The sequence below is a fragment of the Excalfactoria chinensis genome, chromosome 2 (assembly GCF_039878825.1).
Source record: "Excalfactoria chinensis isolate bCotChi1 chromosome 2, bCotChi1.hap2, whole genome shotgun sequence".
NCBI lineage: Eukaryota > Metazoa > Chordata > Aves > Galliformes > Phasianidae > Excalfactoria > Excalfactoria chinensis.
Genome location: NC_092826.1, coordinates 29,946,853 through 29,966,789, shown reverse-complemented (window position 1 = coordinate 29,966,789; position 19,937 = coordinate 29,946,853). Strand labels below are relative to the sequence as shown.

Sequence of the window (19,937 nt, the reverse complement as noted above, 5' to 3'; positions counted from 1 at the left end):
GATACAGAATACAGCATTCTTGCAGTTAGTATAGAAATACTGATTTCACTCAGCCCTTGTTAAAGCTTTCTGGATTATCCCTGTCTCTCCTCCTCTCTCAACCCCCACAATACATGCCTACTAAATTGCCTGTGGCTCTCTGCCAGAAAAGCCATACTACTTACTTAGAAACCACAAGAGGCCCCTTCACATATACAATGGTTTAACTTTGATTAATCGAAAGAAGTATGAAGGTATGAAATTTGGCTTGCACATATAAACTGAAGTTCTTTAAATGTCAAGGACTACTGTTATGACAAGAACTTATCAAGACTCCACAACTGCAGTATCTAGTTGCAAGCTAGATATTCTGCCCAGTATGTGTTGTGGGAAAGCAATGTGGAGAAATGGGGCAGAAAAACTGACAAGGAAGATTCTGTCCTGCAAATGTGACACAGCAAAAGGGGCAAAATCTGGTGACCTAGAAAAGTACACGTTGCAGAGAGCATACGGAGAAATAGAAAAATGGAACTTTCTGAACTGCTTAGCATGTGGTTGGCTCATTTTTGATGGGAGTAATAAGAATAAAGTTACAGTACACTAATGCTCACTGGAATAAAGCAAAGTTAACAAGATGAAAGAACAGGAGACATTCAGAGGGAAAATTAAAAGTACCGCATCACATTATCATGTGCAATACCAGATTTGACCCACACCCTGCTTTTGAATTCCATGTTGAAACTGCAATAAATTCAGAATTTTGGTATCTTTCTAGGCTTAACCTCCCTGGAAGAATTTCTTGATGCATTTTTTGGCCTTTACTTCGAGGCCATTACTTCATAATTTCTTAGACAACAGTCCTCTAATTATTTCTTGCTCTGCTGAAGTTCTTCATTTTAACCAAAATAAACACTCTTGATGTTAATTATAGAAAACAAAGATATAAAATCAAAAGATTCAACTTCGAAAGGAGGACAAAACAGAATCTTGTCCTTTCATCAAGTCTCTCTAGCCTACAGATTTATAGCGTCAGCAAGAAACATTCGTTTTTATTTCTCTATATTTTGGTACATATGTGACTAATATCCTAGTTTGGTTAAATGTCCTGTTTTGCCATTTGTCAGCCCAGCCACTGCAATCTCAAACTCACTATTTTATTTCTGTTTCTTCTTCAAATGTGATCTGCAATCTTAAGTTTAAGAGCTTTTTGTCAACTAAATGTGGAGAGGTATTTGTTGATTTGAGCAGAATGGGCACTTAGATAGAAATGGTGGTAGTCAAATAGTTACCAAATAGTCCAAATAGCAGCAGATGGTTCTAGATTTTCAGCTAGCAATACACTGTAAATGTTTCGTCTGACATGTCTGTGCTACTATGACTAAGTATGAGAGGCTCTTGAATGTCTATAAAACTGCTTTAAGAATATCATTATCATCCAAGGCAGGGGAACACAAAAGGCGTAGCAAATGCTTCCTTCAGAATCTGTGATAGAGGAGCAGCAACTGAAGGCTGGCCAAGTGCTCCAAGAGTGCTTGCACAGCTATTGCTAAGATTAACAACAGCAGTAATCCTTTTCTTATTTAAGTTACTAAGTGCCTGTGGTTAAAGCGAGTGCTGCCCCCAGCCTGCCTGCCTGCACTGCCCCTCTGATGGGGAGGAGAGGAGGCAGTGGGAGCTCCCATCTAGAGCCCATGAGGAATGGCTTAACCGTAGCCAGAACTGGTCATTTTCCCTTTCCATATATTATGTAGATAAAAAAATAATAACAAAAAAAGCTCTGAGAATAATTACAAACTACATCCTAATTTCCAGGCTTTGATTTTTCATAATTAAGGTAATAATGTGTATTTTAAGGATTGAACAGCATTGAAATTTCCGTCATTAAAGTTTGTAATATTTTGTTTGGTTATCATACAAGCAGAGGTTTCTTTCAATAGAACAGCATTACAATTTGGTTAGAAAATAATGTCCAACATGTCGATGTCTGCAGTGTGGGTCGTGCAAGTTCCTGAGTTAAAACTCAAGAACTCAGCCTGTTACCAGTGATTTACGTGTAACTGTGCGCTCAAAGGTACTTCTACACAGCACGAAGCAGTGCCACTGCCAGATCCTGGCAATAATTCTAAATGAGTGCCCATTTATTGGGAAAAGCACACAGCACTGCTCGCTTTTCTCCTGGGTAACTGCACACGGCCAGTGTCTGAGATAAATCATGTATAACCCGCTCAGGAATCCCAAACACAGCGCCCCATTGTTCTGTGTAGACAGGGCACAAAACTGCTGCACATAAAACGCAAAGTGCATCCCAGGCATCAAAACAATGAAATAAATCCTAGGCGACTTTTTTTCCACAAGCACATGCCAAAATCTGAGTGGATTTACTCATACATCCATGTTTTTATGTTTGATATTCCCAGGAGATGCAACTGTATATCCTTTTAAAAGATTAAGTCACACAGGAACAAGCTGTATGGCACGAATATGCATGCAGGAGCACTACCCAACAGGCGCGTGCATATAGAAATGTATGTGAAGATCTAAAGATATTTTACAGCCACGTTGAAATTTAGCCCTTGTTTTTAATATTTTAAATTGCTGTAGAGATGGAAATATTTTGATGTCCACTTATAGCTTTGCAAAAAGGAAGATATAAAATGAATGTTTACAATGTCACAACTGAATGTGGAATGGCATAGCCAAAGTTCTCAACTATGTATGCTATTTTGTAGAGAAAAAACTAAGCTGCAGTGTATAAAACCACGTAGCAAGTCATAGTTAAGGTTACTTCTATCATAATGGTGCTCCACAAGCACGAAATTTCCCACTTCTTTTGCATTTAAACAAATACACGTCTCTCGAATCTAGCTTCACTATGACATCCTTCGGCATGTGTGTTACAACAAAAACAGTAAAAATATTGCAGTACTTGTCTTGTAACAGGCTTGTTTCATACACTGGACCAATACACAACTTCAGACAACAGCCACAGCTAACCCGCACATGTTATTCTACAAACACAATGTCCCTAACATCCTGAAAGTTACTCTCCTGGTCTTCAGTGGGCATGTCAGGATTTGAGCATCCCTCATGCATGAACAAGGGTCATGTTTTACTGATGCATCTCTGTAGAAGACAAGAGAGCTGCTACAGGCACAAACTCACTCATCTATGGTCAGCAACGGGCTGGGCTGACTGCACCAACTGGAGATGAAGGGAGGGAAAAGAAAGGCTGCTATTTTCACACAGCAATGCTTAGATGTTCACAGTTTGAAACACAACTTCTGTCTGGCCAAATGCTTTCTTTATTGAACATTTATTAACTTAAAAAAAAAAAAAAATGATACGAATCACTAAAAGAAAGAAGTCATCTGTGACACTGGAGTTCATGTTTCCAAACCAAAAACTACTCTGAGTCAAAGCATCAGCGGGAGTCTCAGAATGCTAGGCAGAAATAAACTAGGTAATAAAATGCTATTATGTTCGGCAAGGCACAAATCTTCTGGATTGACAAGCCCCAACTATTTTGTTAGAACAAAGGATGCTATTTCTTTAAATCTGCCCTTTAAAGTGAAAGCACCAACTTTCGTCCTGAATTTACAGAATCACTTCACAGATTTTACACAGATTTACAGCTAACTAAAACAACCAAAATGAATTCAAAAATCAGATTTTGAAACAGTAATTCTCAATTGGACAAATGTCCCGTGAAATACTTTTATTCCTTCAGCTTCATACTGAACTGCTTATCTTTGCCACGTCAGCCTTTCAGCTTACCCTCTCTGTTACTCATCTACTGGCAGTCAGGTGACCTAATAAAACAATTCAAACCATCCTGATGATGCTCAAATTCTGTTTCATGCATATTTATTGGTGAAGAAATACTAATGGTGAAAAAACACTTAAATCTGCTTGGTATTTTTATACCATTCCCTCAAAGTTGTCTCTAGAAGCTTTCATAATACAGTATTCTAGTACTTAAAAACCTGAAGCCTTGTATTACTCGTAGAGCTTTCCTAACAAATAACAGGTTCATCTCTTCAAGAAACAAGAGATCAGTCTCTCCAGACACAGTGTCACAAGAGAGATTCAGAATACCGCTTTGCTTTCTTCCGATTTGCTTTACAGTCCCATATATCTCATTTGTGAGAGTGGAACAGAAGAGGAATGGAGTGAAAAAAAACTTGCCCCAGATGAAAAAATAAGAGAGAAAATTTAACAAAATATATTAAAAAGAATCAGAGCAAAAGCATTGAATCAAACTGTTTCCTGCAATGCTGGAGTTCCTTGATGTAGTGCGATTACTAAATATAGTATTTTACTAATCTCAGCAGGGAGCTGGCTAACTGCATGCCCGTCAGATGTGTTTAATGGTCACCCCCTGTGGAACAAATCTAAGGAGTGCATGAAAAACACCCACATTTTAAAAAGACCCCTTGCTAGATCATTAAGGAAAGATAAAGGCCTGTACATTCATATGTGATATATAACACAATCATTGTGTCAAGAAAACACATGTTTGATTAGCACGCCTCGGGCTCATCAATCGCAGTGTCTGCTTCCCAGCAGTGGCCAGGGCTCCACTGCAGCTACTGCAGGACGGGGGAAGCCATGCGGTAGCCCGAAGACTGACAGCCCAGCAGTAAATCTTGAGTAGTTCTCGCGTGCTCTTCTCCTACAGAGCTCAAATACCAGCTGTATCGTAGCCTTAAATCTCCACTAAAATACAATCCTAGGTTTTAGACTAAGAAATAAACCATTACTCTGCCAGAAATAGATAACAGTAAGCAGCAAAAGACTGTCACAGTACGTTGCAGCAGTATTTTACATTCCTGACCGTAGCTAGGCAGACACTTGCCACCTATAAAAGCATAAGAAGTATGAATAAGACTGAAAAAACTTGACACAGTTCCCAAAGAGAATATATAACATAACGACAAAATCAGTGTATCTGAGCCAAAGAAGCTTACACATCATTATTTTATACTACTTGTGTATATTCAGATCTCCTGTCTTCAGTGACATGGGGGATAGGGAAGGTTTGACCATACACATAAGGTGCTCAGTCTGGCCAAGGAGAACTGGCTCTCTCCTACCTCTGGACGTGATGCTTGCTTCTGACTAAGAGAAAATTGGCTACTGGCACTGCTGCTGCAGCCTGTGGGATGATCAGTACAGTATGGGACTTACCGCTCACTTTACCTCTGTTAGACCCTACCCCTGTAAGCATTTGTATTAGTAAGGATGGTGCTCTTGTGGAGCACATGCAAAGTGAGCCATCCTAGTCTCAACAGCCAGCCAGCACTCAAGAGAGCAGAGAGCAATCTCTGCTGCCTGTGTCGGGAGGCTGAAGTCATGCTATGGGACATGGCATGCTATAAAAAACCACAATTATGTTGAAGAGCAACTTGCTGCCTGGTTCCCTTCCTGCATTCCACAACTAAAATATTTAATACAGACGTAGAAGAGAGTAACAGTAGTAACTTAAATGTTAAATGTTGCATAAACTTAATGCAGTAACTTAAAACGTTGAACACAATCACTCCCCATAAAGAATGAGAAAGACCTGATAAAAATAAGAAAAACTAGCTATTCAGAAAAGAAGTCACTACAGAGCATGACAAAACAATATATTACACCTGATGTTTTTCTCAGAAACAACTTACTCGCCTCACATACTGACACAGACAAATACTGCATGTGCAGCAACAGGAACTGAAATTAATTTTATAATTCAGTCAATGGAAATAGGAGAGTGGAGTGGGGGGCCTGGATCCCTTGCTCTCACCAGATGCCTAAGAACAAAAGGAATGCTAATGGAACTGACAGAGGATGAGCGTGGCACTGGAAAGTGGCTCCAGTGAGGAGCTGTTCCCTGGGTACCTGCCCACAGCTGGGTAAGGTGAGAAGGGAATTTGGTCAGTCTAGAGATAGAAAGTCCTTCATATCAACAGTGCCAATGGAAATACACTTTCAGGAACACTCCTCTTATTTAGGAAGGTTGCCACCCAAGTGAAGAGCTGAAGTGTGAGTGGTTCACTGTTTACACAGTGTGTGTGAAAGGCCAAAATGCTATACTGATGAACAAGGAAAAGAATCACCATGAAACTGCACGTATGGAACCAGCTGCCTGAATTTGCTGAAAGATCCATCCCAAGTATAGACTGTTTGTGTGCACTAGCTAAGATACATGACATTGTGTGGAAAGAATCATCATGCTTTAATTAACTCAAGAAGCAATCATCTCACTGCTGGAAAACGTAGCACTTCATTTGTGCTCCTGATGCTAAAGGAGACTGAGTTTCGAGCAAAAAGTCTCTGAAAGCCTCACCTGAATGTCACAGTGAGAGATGACTCGCCTCTTTTCCCCTCCTTCATCCCTTCATGCTGTTTGTTAAGGTTTTTTGCTTCAGAACTGAGTTCCTTCAGTCCAGGTCAAGCTGGGCCTACCACAAACCCCATGCTGTACCCTTACCTTGCTGCTGGCTGATACACACAGTCCCTCCTTCTGGCTGTATTCCTAACTGGTGCTGTGTGAATCACAAACACCACTGAAACCGTCAATAAAATCATGGCTAAGCTGTTGCTCTTGCCTGGAGTAAACTTCTTCCCCTGCTAATCTCTATTACGGTTACAACAATACTAGCGGTCCTCTTGAATAAAGGAGGAAATTTTGTAACAAAATAACTTGATAAAAGAGTGTAAGTTTTCTCCAGAGAACAAAGACTGCAAGTTCACACAGATAAGAGCATTCTCCAATTTCCTGATCTCTGCCTAGTGGTAAAGAACTGTAAAAATGCCAGTGAAATTTAGAAAGCTGAAGTGGTTTTGGGTGGGATGGGGGGGAGATTTTCTTCACAGCAGCCTGTATGGTGCTGTACTTCAGAACTGTGACCAATATTGTGCTGATAACGCAGCAATGTTTAGCTGTTGCTGAGCAGTGCTGTACAGTGCCAAGGAGGTTTCATCTTCTCACACTGCCATGCCATTAATAGGGTGGGGGGCACAAGGAGGGGACAGAACCAGGAGAGTTGGCACCAGTGACCAAAGGAACATTCCATACCATGTAGCAGTGTGCTCAGCATTAGACATGAGGTTCCCTTTGGAGTTCCAGTGTTTTTATTCCCAAGAGAGGGAAGAGACAGAAACCAAGATAATGAGGATTTTTATCATCCATTTCTACAGTAGGTGTTTATATTTCCTGCTGGTAAAAGACAAACATTGCTGCTGAGGTTCTGGTAGTGGCCATTGAGTATGGTGCAGTAAAAACACGCAGGAAGATGCTGCCCCTCTGTAGAAGCCAGAAATTGATATTCTCAGCGTTGACTTCCACACATCATTCTATAGAAACTGATCTATTTGATCAATGAGCAAGTACAGTGCCAATCAATTAGACAAAGAATCAACGTACATGGAGAGGATCCAAAAGCCCAGTTCCAGTGCCTGTTTTGTTGCAATGGGAATTGATAGTAAATGGCAACAGTCACCCTTGAGCTACTCCAAAGGGTTTCACATATTTGGATGAAGCAGTAATTGCTTTAGCAGCCTTATTTAATTTTTTTAGATCCCAATTTGTCTTGCTTTAGGAGACAGGACCATCTTCAAAGAAATATTTATTTAAAAACAGTTTGCTGTCAAAGCTTCCAAATCTGCATTAAATTAATGATGTTAGAAAGACTGATGCTACTTCCTTACTATTGCTTATATTTTTCAGCTTGAACTAGTGGTGAGATCTTTAAACTCAATGACACCAGACCTTTTGCTGAGACTCCAGTTCCAAGCTGACAGTGGCCACAAATCTCTCTGCAGCTGCCAGGCTCAGGGACAGAACAGCATCATCTGGGATTACATTCTAGATTTTAGCACTTGCTGCACTATTCATGAACGGTTTTAGGGGAACACTTGACAAAACTTACCATTTTCATTCATCCGCAGGGAACTTTGAAACTGTACTTTCTCTGACAATTCACAAACTCTATAATTACAATTATACTAATTTTATAGGCTCCACACATAGAACTTTGCCTACCCAAATACAATAGATTGGACACTTTTCCCCTAAGATTTGGATGACACTCTGAGCAAAATCATATTGGCCTTTAATGATGCACTGGAGATAGGTATTTGCTTTCATTAACTTTACCACAGTTTAGTTACCTTAAACACTTGATCACTTCAACACAATCAGCTGAAAATGATTAAACTTATGATTAAACTTATAGCTATAATTTGTGCAGAGTAGGATCAGTAGATAACTACTGAAGAAAAGATGAACGACACAGCATGGGGTCACTTTACACAACACAGTGAGCCAGGAGAAAGGCTGAAAGAAGCAAGAAGCTGTTCCCTGTCTTGAGGGAAAGAACGTCATTGAGGCCGTGAATAAGTGATAGGACTCAGTAGCTCAGGTTGACAGTCAGACTTGGTGAACTTGAAGGCCTTTTCCAACCCACATGATTCTATGACTCTATACTTCTATTCAGATGAAAGTAATAACAGAAATGAAGATCATCATGTTGAACAAACCAAGACAGGACCATGACTCTGCTGGGGATTCTGCTGAGAATTATTTGCAATATTGAGCATTTCTCATACTGCTTTCACCCAACCATCAGAACAATAAATATATAACACTTACTGTGGCTATCTAAATCTGGAATCAATGGGGAGTGCTTAGGCTTTTTTTCTGTCTGCTTTTATCCTTAACCTTGCAACCCATACCAAAGAATTCTTGCAATAATCAGAGTTAATTCAGAGAATTTGTTCTGCTTGCTGTGGGAAGTTGGACTGAAAAAGGGTAAGGTATTGTTTTTACTGAGGTAAAAAACAGCTTCAGAGGCAAGAAAACAGGAGGGAAATAGCTACCGTCAATTCTCCCAGGGAGCTCTAGCAAATACAGTATGCATATTTCACTGAGCCACGTAGCTAACAAAAACTAACGAAAGGAGAGCTGATTCCAGCAATGAATTTTAATTTAACTAAATAAGCAACATCTCTTAATTGCAACCAGCTTTGGAAGAGATCTTTTGAATGGAAATTGTTATTTCGTCCATCATCAATGAGTTGTTGTACTTGGGAACAAAATGTTAATGAAGGAAGTTGAAGGCCACTGCATCAAGTTTCAAGAATATATACACAAAAGTTGTGATAACAATTTGTATCTCAATTATTTACTTCAGGCTTAATGCTGGATTCCTTGCTCATTCTTTTTGTATTAAGAATTTCCACTGAACTCAAATCCAATTGTCATGGTGGTCTCTAAGTTATCTCCCTGAGAAATGGTTTCAGGACTAAACTCTTTATTATTAAAAAGACCAGGAACTCTTCAACTGTCATTATAACTGTTAACAAGATCCAAATACCTTCACAAACTCAGTAGGGGTGGATGTGGAGGTCACTGTCCTTTACTCTGGAAGACAAATGACCCTTCTGTAGTATTTAGCAAGTTAAACCCACAAAGAGAAAACACAAATTGGTCACAGCAAGGCCTCAGCTAAAATTGATGGCTACTTCAAATACTACACTAAGTCTGGAAGAGACAAGACTTCCCCTTTTTGCTCTTCCTGTAAGAGTAACTGCATCCTACAGCACTAGGTGTGAGCAGACATGGAAGAAAGCAGCATTATGGATCACACCAAAGTGAAATCCAAAGCATGTGAGACTGTCCTGAGAGACCGGAGCACATCTGAATCACATAACACAGTGCAGGGTAGGGATTGCGCAGGTATGCTAACTTCAAGCAATGAGTTCACAAGGAGTATCACAGTCCATGGTGACAGAAGCCAAAATTTGTGAAACGTGTAGAGTAGCAAGTCCTATAAACTGGAAGTTGGGTACTAAATCTACATAGGCGTTTATGAAAATCCCAAGAAGCTTTCTAGACATTTTCACACGTCTCAATGACTTGCTGTGGGCATCCATTGTGCCTGTGTCAGCTTTGGAAATGGTATTTAAGTACATTATAAAATTTGACCTGTGGTCCTGCTGTGAGGAATATGCAAATACACAAAGATCAGTTCAAAACTACAGCCTTAACTTGAAATCCAGTGAGGTACAAATTTTGCTCAGATTCGTATACATATTTCAGTAGTGATATCTTCTCCTTGACTGATTTCCAAATCCAGTCTTTGACAAAGCAAAATGAATATTTACTGTAGAGAGAGGTCTAAGCTCAACACCAATTTGGTTTAGACCACCTCTGCCTACAGTTCATAGCCACAAGCTGAAATGTACAGGCCACAAGTAAACCTGACTTGAGAGTCCAGCAGGACTCCATCCCAAGTGTCTTCCTGCATCACTGGAAATAGGAAACATCCAGAAATAGCCCACAGTACAACATTCAAATCACTCTATTGATCAAACGGAATGCTTAACCACTAAACAGATGTGGGAAGAAAAAGAAAAAAAAAAAAAAGAAAGAAAAAGAGATCAATTGTGTAACCGCTGTATTCAGAATGAAAGAAGTAGAAACATACTGCACTCTGTGTGAGGTCTTATTACATGGTCACCACAGACATCAAGTTAACATACCTAACTCCTGCCAAAGCTGCAAGCCAAGTGTGCTACAGCCATGCAGGGGACAGTGGGCTCTCCCTCTCATCTTCTTCCATTTTACAATCACAGAACATCCTGAATGGGAAGGGACCCACAAGGATCATTGAGTCCAACTCTTGGCATGACATTTCTGCTATCTGTTCTCCATGGAAGCTGCCAGGGGCATTTCCTACAGTACACAAGCTACCTGCAACACATGTTTTGCCTCCGTAACTACTGCAGGCTCACATTATTCATCTGTAAAGAGTTTCTCTGATCTTTGAACAAAAACAAATCCCCTGAAGAACTTACTGCACTTGTATGGTCACCAAAAATAACTTTAACTAATCTAGCTGCAAAACAATGACTAAAAAACCATGGTCACTTAAAAACAGCAATTCTATCAAAGATGATTTTTTCCTTAAAGAACACCTGGGGCAAAGTCTGCAAAACAATTAACTGATAGCATACATCAATATGAAGAGAGCACTAAAAATGCTCCATTCAGACTTTGTAAAGGCTTGCTTGTGAAGTATTTTTGTTAAATTATCACTGGTAATTTGAAGCCCAAGCCTTGAAAGAATCTGAGCTAAACACCTGTTTGGTTGTTGGTTTTTGTTTTTTTTTCAGTGACACTGAACTGCTGCTTATCAATTACAAATATCTTCAGAATTATAATGTAATATATATTTTTTAGAACTTTTTCCATACACTGGTCAAATAACTTAATATTAAAGGTTTACAACAGAACATGACTGAGATCATATACAGTTTAGCAGAGTTTAAATTAAATCATCACATTTTAAATACGAGTTCCCTGTAACTCATGAAGTTCAAATAAACATCCAGAAGAGGAAATAACACGTTTTTACATTTACAAATGAAACATCATATGAGCATTTATTGATTTTCTTTTTTTTTTTTTTTTTTTTTCTTCTTTAAAATCCAAAAATACATTGTAACAGAACAGAATGTGTATGTTCTTCAATAAAAGACAAAACTATGGTTATCATTGGGACCAGAATACAAATACATGCTAACAATTTAAAAATCATTTTGGGTCACTCAGGAAACATGAAACAAGCTATCTGTTTGTAAATGCAGTAGTTTTCTACTTGGTAAATATGCCTGAGAAAGTTAACCTGTAAAGAAATAGGCTTTTAGACTCTTGAACACAAAGAGCTTTCTAGGCTGAAATGGTGAAGAGACCTGTGATATGCACCTGCCAGGCCGCTAAGCCATTTCCCACAGAGATTCTGTTCACTGCTCCACCTCAGTTCAGGGACCCAGCAGTGTCAGAGTTTCACATCAATACCAGACTTATCCAAGCGAGGTGTTAAAAAGCATTCTAATATGATGTAAAATCAGCAGTTACATACATGGAAGATATATGTCAGTAATAGACATTCTCTACCAAACTTCTTGATTTGAATCAGGGCACGTAAAATGTAGTAGTCTAGGTTGCGTAGTAATTGGATTATATTTTTGGATCAAGGTAAGACCCTTTAAAAACAATCTCTACATTAGCAACTAGAATCAAAGCATGAAAAAAAAAAAAACCCACACAAAAAACAGGACAAGCAACTAATCATTTTACAGTCACCACATACTGCAGGCAGGCAGGAATCAAAACAATAACATAAATTGTGCATTGGTTCTATGAAAATAAAGTGTTACTAGTCGACACAAGCAATCTGACAAAGATGTGAAAGCAGGCAGTGAAAACATCAGGGATTAAATTTCTTTTCATCAGAATTCATCTGTTTCTACTGCAAGGCAGGTAACAAGTGGAACTCAGATAAACCGAATTCCTCTTAGCGGCTTAAACGCATAAAGTGAGGCTTAGATTTTTTTGTTTCTTCTACTCAGAGAAATTCAAACAATTGAATCAAAAATTACATTTTGAAAATGAAAGCCAAAAGGAATTTGAATGAATGTACATTTGAGACAGAAACACTGTTAGGTCAAATCTACAGCGGGTCATAGCTGATGTCTGCAAATATTATTTAACTATACTGCTTATGCCAACAGAACATCTGACGCTATTTCCATAATTCTAGTAGCCTCTTATAAATCACTTCCAACAACTGTATACTTTGTAAATTACATGGGCTTTGATGAAAAATATCATTATCAGTCATGCAAAAATTCTAACAGAAACCTTCCATTTCCATAATTTGGTTACATGATCAAATGACATAGGCTAGAACACACAAAACCAACTTTTTCAAATGAAATAAATTCACAACTCTGAAAAGGAACAAACAAACAAACAAAAGCAAAGAAAAAAGCCTCTAAGACAGGAAAAAGTATGTTTCTACATAATTGGTCCTATCCTTCAATGGTGCAACGTAGTAACATGAGCTACCATACAAATATGCATGTAATTTTGCATGTAATGGTGTTCAGGAAGAGGATTTCATTCTCCATCTTCCGCACTGCAGAAATGACTGAATGTACTAAGGAGGCTTTCACTGTCCTACAAAATACATGGGGTTTGCCATTGCTGGATACAGATCATCAGGGCTTGAGGACCAGCATGCTGACTCAGCACGGTACATCTTACGTTCTCTAATATTGACTGTGATGTGAAGAACAATCTATTCTGCTCTGATACCAAACCTGCTCCTAGATCGCACCTTCTGATAGAAACTCTGTTCTACAGGTGAGTCAACAGGTGCAGTGTGGGAAGCAAAGGAACAGTTTTAACAACCCAACCCAGAGGACAAATGCAAAGTTAAGGGAATTCATTAGTGTCGTCTGGATCTGAGCCCATGAGAAACCAGCGTCAGAGCAGTTAGTAAAGCTTTGAATGCCAAGAGGTGAGACACCCAAAGAAGTGCAAGCAGAAGCATGATTTAAGCCTGTAATTCTTTATAGGGAATAAACAATGGAGAGAAAGACGGGCTGTAGTAAAGTGAATGGAAGGAAGGAACAAAAAAGAAGAGGGACATAATATATTGTATATTGGTGCAGGGTTGTATCTCCTGGACCCAGAAACTGCCTTGGACACGAGCTAATTTTACAAGATAAGTTACATGCAAGCCCAATTCAAGAGGGCAAGAGTAAAACCATGATAGCAATGCTATGATTCTGGTTGAAGAGCTTCATTTTCCCCCTCCCATACCTGAAAGCCTTGAATCCTTGCCAAATACTCCAGCTGTTTTGAAGGCTGCACTGCAGAACAGGGGGAAGCAGGAGATATTCCTTTTAGACCTATGGCTTCGGCAGTCGGGGATGTTCCATTCATGAGAAGTTCCCTGGCAATTGTAGCTGTGCTATTTGTTGTAGGAGATATGCTGAAGAAAGAGCTAGAAGTCTGGCTCATTTCTTTGGGTGACAAATAGCTTACAGTGGTACCAGGGGCTGATTTGTTGCGGCTTGCTTCCATCTCTTGATAAACATCAGGAGAGAGATGGAGTATTCCCTTTGGTGCTGAAAGTAAAAGCAGAGATCATTTTTATTACCCTAGAATGGTCATGGAATGTAGACAATTTTCATTAGCATACTTTTCAACAGAATACAAAGTAAGCACTTAAAAGCAGCATCTTTTTTCCACAGTAATTGTAAATGAAATTACCAAACTGTTTGGAAACAAAGCAGACCTGAAGTGCTCCTCTTCTTCCTCCCCCACCACCCTTTTTAAGTAGTTAAAAACTTCTGGACTCTAAAACTGTGGCAAACACAGAATACACAATGTGAATAAATATGGTTCTGAGTTCTGCAAACCATGAGGAACAGCTGCTGCTTCAGAATAGTAGCAATATCATCATTTTGGTACAACCCTCTGCCTCCTACCTGATAGAGTAATTTAGGCTGTTGTTTGACAAATACTCTAAACTAGCCTGTGTCAGCACTATCCCCATCAGAAGTCATTCTTCCCTCTCCCACCTACAGCTGTTGTTTGTTCTCTCCAGCTGCTCTATTGCCTGTGCCAGCACAAGCACCTGTAGGACCATGCAGTGACGCTCATGAGAACGAGCAGTTGGAGACAAAAGCAGGGCAGAATGGCTCCTTGTAGTAGCTGCAGTGCCTCAGAAGCTGGCTAAAAGCATCTGCTGAATTACAGCAGCAGCCTGGGCTTAAGTAATCCTAAACAGCCTTGCAGCCACATCATTCCTGTGCTCATGACTCCTATGCAACTGCCTGCCCTTCAATCTTCTTTAATTTTTGTAACATTCAGCCGCACATACAGCATCTTATAGTTTGCAAATAGTTTCTTGCCTTGGACAACGCTCATGCTTAGCATAGAAATTATGCACATGTCATGATTAATATCAACAAGAATTAAAGCAAACATTACAGAATTACACTTATTCATGCAAATTGCAAGAAACATTCAAATATTTCTAGTGACATCTAAACTAGGAGCAACGGGTCCACATTTCAAATATTTAATATGTTTAGAGAACATCTTGATCCTAAACACCCTTAAAAACAGGAACATGTACTAAAGCAGTTTTACTAATATCTTTGTGTATGAAAATGTGCAGAACTAGGGATGAAGTTTGGTAATTTTATACACAATGAAATATTTGTTGGAAGCACAAGTACCTGGTTTGCTGATATAAGAGGAAAACTCCTTGCTTATCATCATTAAATTGAAAAATGAGCTTGAAGTGTTTAATTTCATAATAATAACACACTGATTTTCTAGTGTACACCTGAAAAAAACAGCTGTGAACTTGAGCCATACGGCATTTCATTTTAAGAATGATAAACTTATTTTTTAACTAACTTAGTTATCTCAAGAGAAACCAAAGCATCCAAGGCTTAATTCACTTGCAATACATATTAAAGTCATCTCAGGCTGCAAAATAAATTCAAAGAAGAGAAATAATTTCCAGTTTCCTGCAAAGGACTTTTCTGCTCCAAGTCCAAGCGGTATTCTTAAGTAAAACATCTACAACAAAAAGACCAGTGATTAATATCCTCATTTTCAACCACACGATGAAAATTGAACTTCCTCACTGCTGACTCAGCAAATTGCTCACAGGTGAATCTTTTTAATCGATTTACTCACACATTTGGCTTTTAAATTAACAGTGGTTTCAAAGAGTTAGAACATCAGCTCATAACCTTCACAAAGCTCTAGCAAAGTTCTGAGAAGGACCTATTTATGGGGTTATGCGAGCCTAGTTTGGAATGTGCTGCTGTTCTTTTTACATTAAGAACATGCAAAACGGAGGATAGAACTCTGCTTCATGAATACCTCAGTTTCAGAAAGAAATGCTGCTGCCAGCACTGTATCAGCACCGAGGCAGAGCTGGACGCACCTGTACCACGTGCCCACTGCCTGCCCTGCCTGCGTGGGGATGAAAAGTCCTAAGAACAAGGGCGATCTTGTGCTGAAATCCAGAGCTAAGAACAAATTCTCAGCAGTATTACTAGGAAAGATGGAGGACGGGGTCCCCAAAGTGTCTCTCTCCATCTGAGACAAGGTAGAATATAACCTTGCAGAGAACAACAGCTGTCTAAACACCCATTATTATTCTATGATGCATAATCATAATGTAATAGAGTGGCAATATACCATTTTTCTAAGGCTACAGCCTCCAAGGCTTATCACTAATCACACTTTCAAATAGTTTCACACCAGAGACAATATGAATGAAGTTAAAATAGTGTAGATGCTGGTAGTTGAAGTCAGGTTTCAAAAACAAACATCAACAATGACACCGAGTTACAGGTGTTCGGCACTCCCTAAGACCTGGCCCACCTTAAACCTGATTTTCAACACATACATGAGAAATGAAATCAACATTGAACAGAGTCTATAACAACATACTTCTTCAAAACTAAGACCTTCCTTCTCCAGAAAATAAAGATCACGCAACAATTAAAAAAGAAAAAAAGTTTCAAGACGTTTAAAACCCAATCCAGTACAGCAGATGTGTGTCCCATTGATGTAATATTACTTAAAACAAACATTTTACATGCTTTCTCAGCCATTTCACTGTTTTTACATGATCCACCCAAATGTCTAACTGCTGTCTGGAACAATGGTTTGGAATACTTCCAGATTACTAAGCTCTCTAAATGTTAAAATAACTAATATGCGGCATATGATGAATAAAAAGATATTGAGTAAAGTTTAGCAAATGCATCTAAAGCACTGCCTTTACTGTAATGGTGATGTTAAATTAATAATAGTACTTCTACTCTTATGCAACACCTTTCAGCTACAGACTTCAAAGTGCTTTATAAGCAATAATTAATTTAAATCATACACTGGCTCAGAGAGCAGATATTATATTACAGTCATTGATTATTTCTGGAAACAAAGTAATGTAATATTCCAGCCATTACATTAATATAGTTGCAAGCAATTAAGATTTTATACTCAGGACCCATGTTTCATGGAGCCTCTTAGAAACTTGCTGTAAAATCCAATAAAACTTGCTCTCTTTGAAAACATCAAGTATGTGGGTTTTTTTGTGGGTTTTTCTGTTTTTGGGTTGTTTTTTTTTTTTAATTCATTATCTATTTGTAACCTTATTAAGGAATTTTTTTTTTTTTTAATATCATGCCTCTGTTGTCTGCTTACTTCAACTCTGCTGAATCCTTCAAGGATATAGAATAACAATTTAGTTACCATGGTAACTATGCTATCACAAATCAAGGAGTATGACATCAACAGAGAAATAAAACTCAGATCAAAACTCTCCAAGAATTCTCATAATTAGTCTTCAAATAAGCACTTTAATTAAAAAAAGTGGGACAAAGAAATCTTTTGCTCTAACACTTCCTTGTGTTGCAGGAGAACAGCTCTAGGTGAATGCTTCCATATATCTGTTAGTCTTTCACTCCCTTCTCCCCCTCACACTCCCCCCACAAAAAAGGTTTTTATGTCTCTGTTGAACAGCCATCCCATGCTGACTTTGTCGTACTTCAAAGGTAACATCACAACTATTAAGAGTCATTGGAACTGTAATACTACCACTTAGCCCAACAACACTGCACCTTCTGCTGGACATAACTAAGAGGTACATTCAGGAAACACGTTAAAATAATTTCCACTTATATTATTTAAACCTGTGGTCAAATGTGTTACAAAAATATCCAAGCAAGCTATGCAGTGTAATCACTAACATTTGAAAAACACGTCTTACTCATCCTTGGCAGTAATTGTTAGCAGTCTCTTACAAACTTCTACAGTCTCTGAAAACTCCATACCTCTCCTGCCTAAGAATAAATCTCATCATCCATTGTCTACTTTTGCTATCACAACTGCAAAACAAGTTAGACTCCAAGGCAAATGTGTGATGCAAAATGGCTTATCCTTCATGAGCCTGTCCCTTGAAGTGCATCTCCATGCTTTGATTCCACTTCTTTTTATAGCAGCAGCAGCGGTAGTCTCCAAAAGACCTGCTGAAGTGGTGTTATTTTTAACCCTAATCCTTTGTCTATAAGGTCTCCCTGCCAGAAGGGGCAAGGGGACTTTTCTGCAAATGGGCCACCACCATAGAACCATAGAACAGCTTTGGACATAGGCAAGAATATAATTAGGCTGTAAAGCAGAGTTTACTAGATATAGTGACAGAGACAATTTACCACATAGCAGTGGGCCTTCTGAGTTGAGAACGGTTCACAATGATGACAGCGTTGCCTGCAACTCAGAAGCATCTACACCTGTAACACTGGTGTCCCATTTTCAGTTTCCTATTTCTGTCAGGAAGATTGGATAATATGAAAAGCTAAGATTTTGATTTTATCATTCAGCTCCAAAAGGTGATGTACAACACCAGGTTTGTACTGTCAATCCACGTAAGTAATAGAGCTGATTTTCTCTTTTTTCCTGATCAACAGGGTAGAGATACTCTGCTGTATAGTATCTGCTCAATGACTTTCCTGGTTTCAAGGCCACTCATTGACTGTTCCAAGGCAACTCAGTATACTTGGTCTAAAAGAAAACCATGAACTAGAATTTTCGACATGGGCTCCCAAAGTCCAACAGAAAAGTCACATCTGGTGTGTCAAAAGCCCTGTAGATGGTGTATGGCTTCCCCTGACATTCCTGCAGAGCACATGCTGTTCTTTGCGCTACAGCCAATGGTATGAGATACAAGATGTCTTGTGTAGTGAGACAAAATGGACGATAATTCAGTGTTTGACTTGCTCATAAACTGTTTAACACCGTTACCTCTGAAATAATCCATCAGTGGATTTAAAACAAAAAAGAGACTGTTCACAAAGATTATCAGTATTTCTCGGAACCGAATAAAAAACTCAATAACCATCCAACAACTTCTCTTTATGCTACCCATGTTCAGATTGAATAAAGCCTTCCACTGCACTGCTGAAAATATGTTGCAAAATTTTGCACTAAGGTATTAAGTAAGAGAAATTAAGAGCCAAATCCAACTCTGATTTCACTATTATGTAAGTTAAAATGGACAAAATCTTAAGACATGGTGAATTTTCACTTGCAACAATTCCTCCATAGAACTGGCAGGTCCTCAACTTGTCTTATAGTCCATTACAAATTCACTGGGAGTGAAAAAAGAGAATTTCTGTAAATAACTATTTCAATAAAAAGACCGGAAAAATATAAATATTATCATAAAAAGTAATTATGTTTTTATACTTCATTCATTGTAAAAAAATGCCTATTTATATACTGGAATATTTTCCAATTTTATTACCTCGGCAGGAACTCAGAAAATATCAGTCAAACAAGTGAATAGGCAAATAGTATATCCATTACGTTTTCCGTAATAGTCTACACACAGTCTTGGCTGGGAAAGCCAAGATTCAATCATTATCTACTCACCACAACTATCTGTGGTATTTCTAAGTCACCAGCTACCGCTATATTCAGACATGAAAAAATGTTTTGTCATTACACAATGTCCTTCCATCAACGATCTCGTCTACATGACCTTAAACAAACTGATGTTATATAAAGTCACTTGTTAAAATTCTAGCTTACTTAACCATAAAATAACTGTGACATTTAAGTAAAAGCTATTTAGTTCATCATGAGGTTAGGTCTCGATAGACAGACAGATAGATAGATCGATTGATTTTACTGAAACTCTTTCAGTATCACCAAATTGAAACTTCAGTATCACAGGAGACTTTATATATTTTACTGTATATATTTTATCTAATAATTGATGTTAAATTCTAGTGAGAAAAATCCATTGAAACATTCCACAGCTTTAGTTTGGATGATTACGGGAAATATATTTTTGTTAAAAAAGAAGACAATCTTTGTAATGGAGAATTTCTACAAATATAATATGAAATATTCTAATAGAAACAAGCAAAACACCTACATCATTATTTCTACAATACAATCTCCGCACAGCAAGGATCCAACAATGTAATGGTGTCCCATGCAATCTACAGTCTAGATGAATCAGGTTCTGAAAAGTACCAGTATAAATGTAGAAAGGTACTATCTTTATTAGTAAATGAAGCTA

The 19,937-nt window shown here is 38.4% G+C and overlaps 1 protein-coding gene across 4 annotated transcripts in view; it reads right to left on the bottom strand.

Annotated features, from left to right (window-relative positions):
• The window catches only part of STAU2 (staufen double-stranded RNA binding protein 2), a 154,869-nt gene that overhangs the window by 66,223 nt on the left and 68,709 nt on the right, over nt 1-19,937 (bottom strand). For all 4 annotated transcript variants that reach the window (XM_072327340.1, XM_072327338.1, XM_072327342.1 and 1 more), the window contains exon 12: nt 13,637-13,944. In XM_072327340.1, coding sequence (XP_072183441.1) covers nt 13,637-13,944 — 308 coding nt within the window. The remainder of the gene's footprint in view (nt 1-13,636; nt 13,945-19,937) is intronic.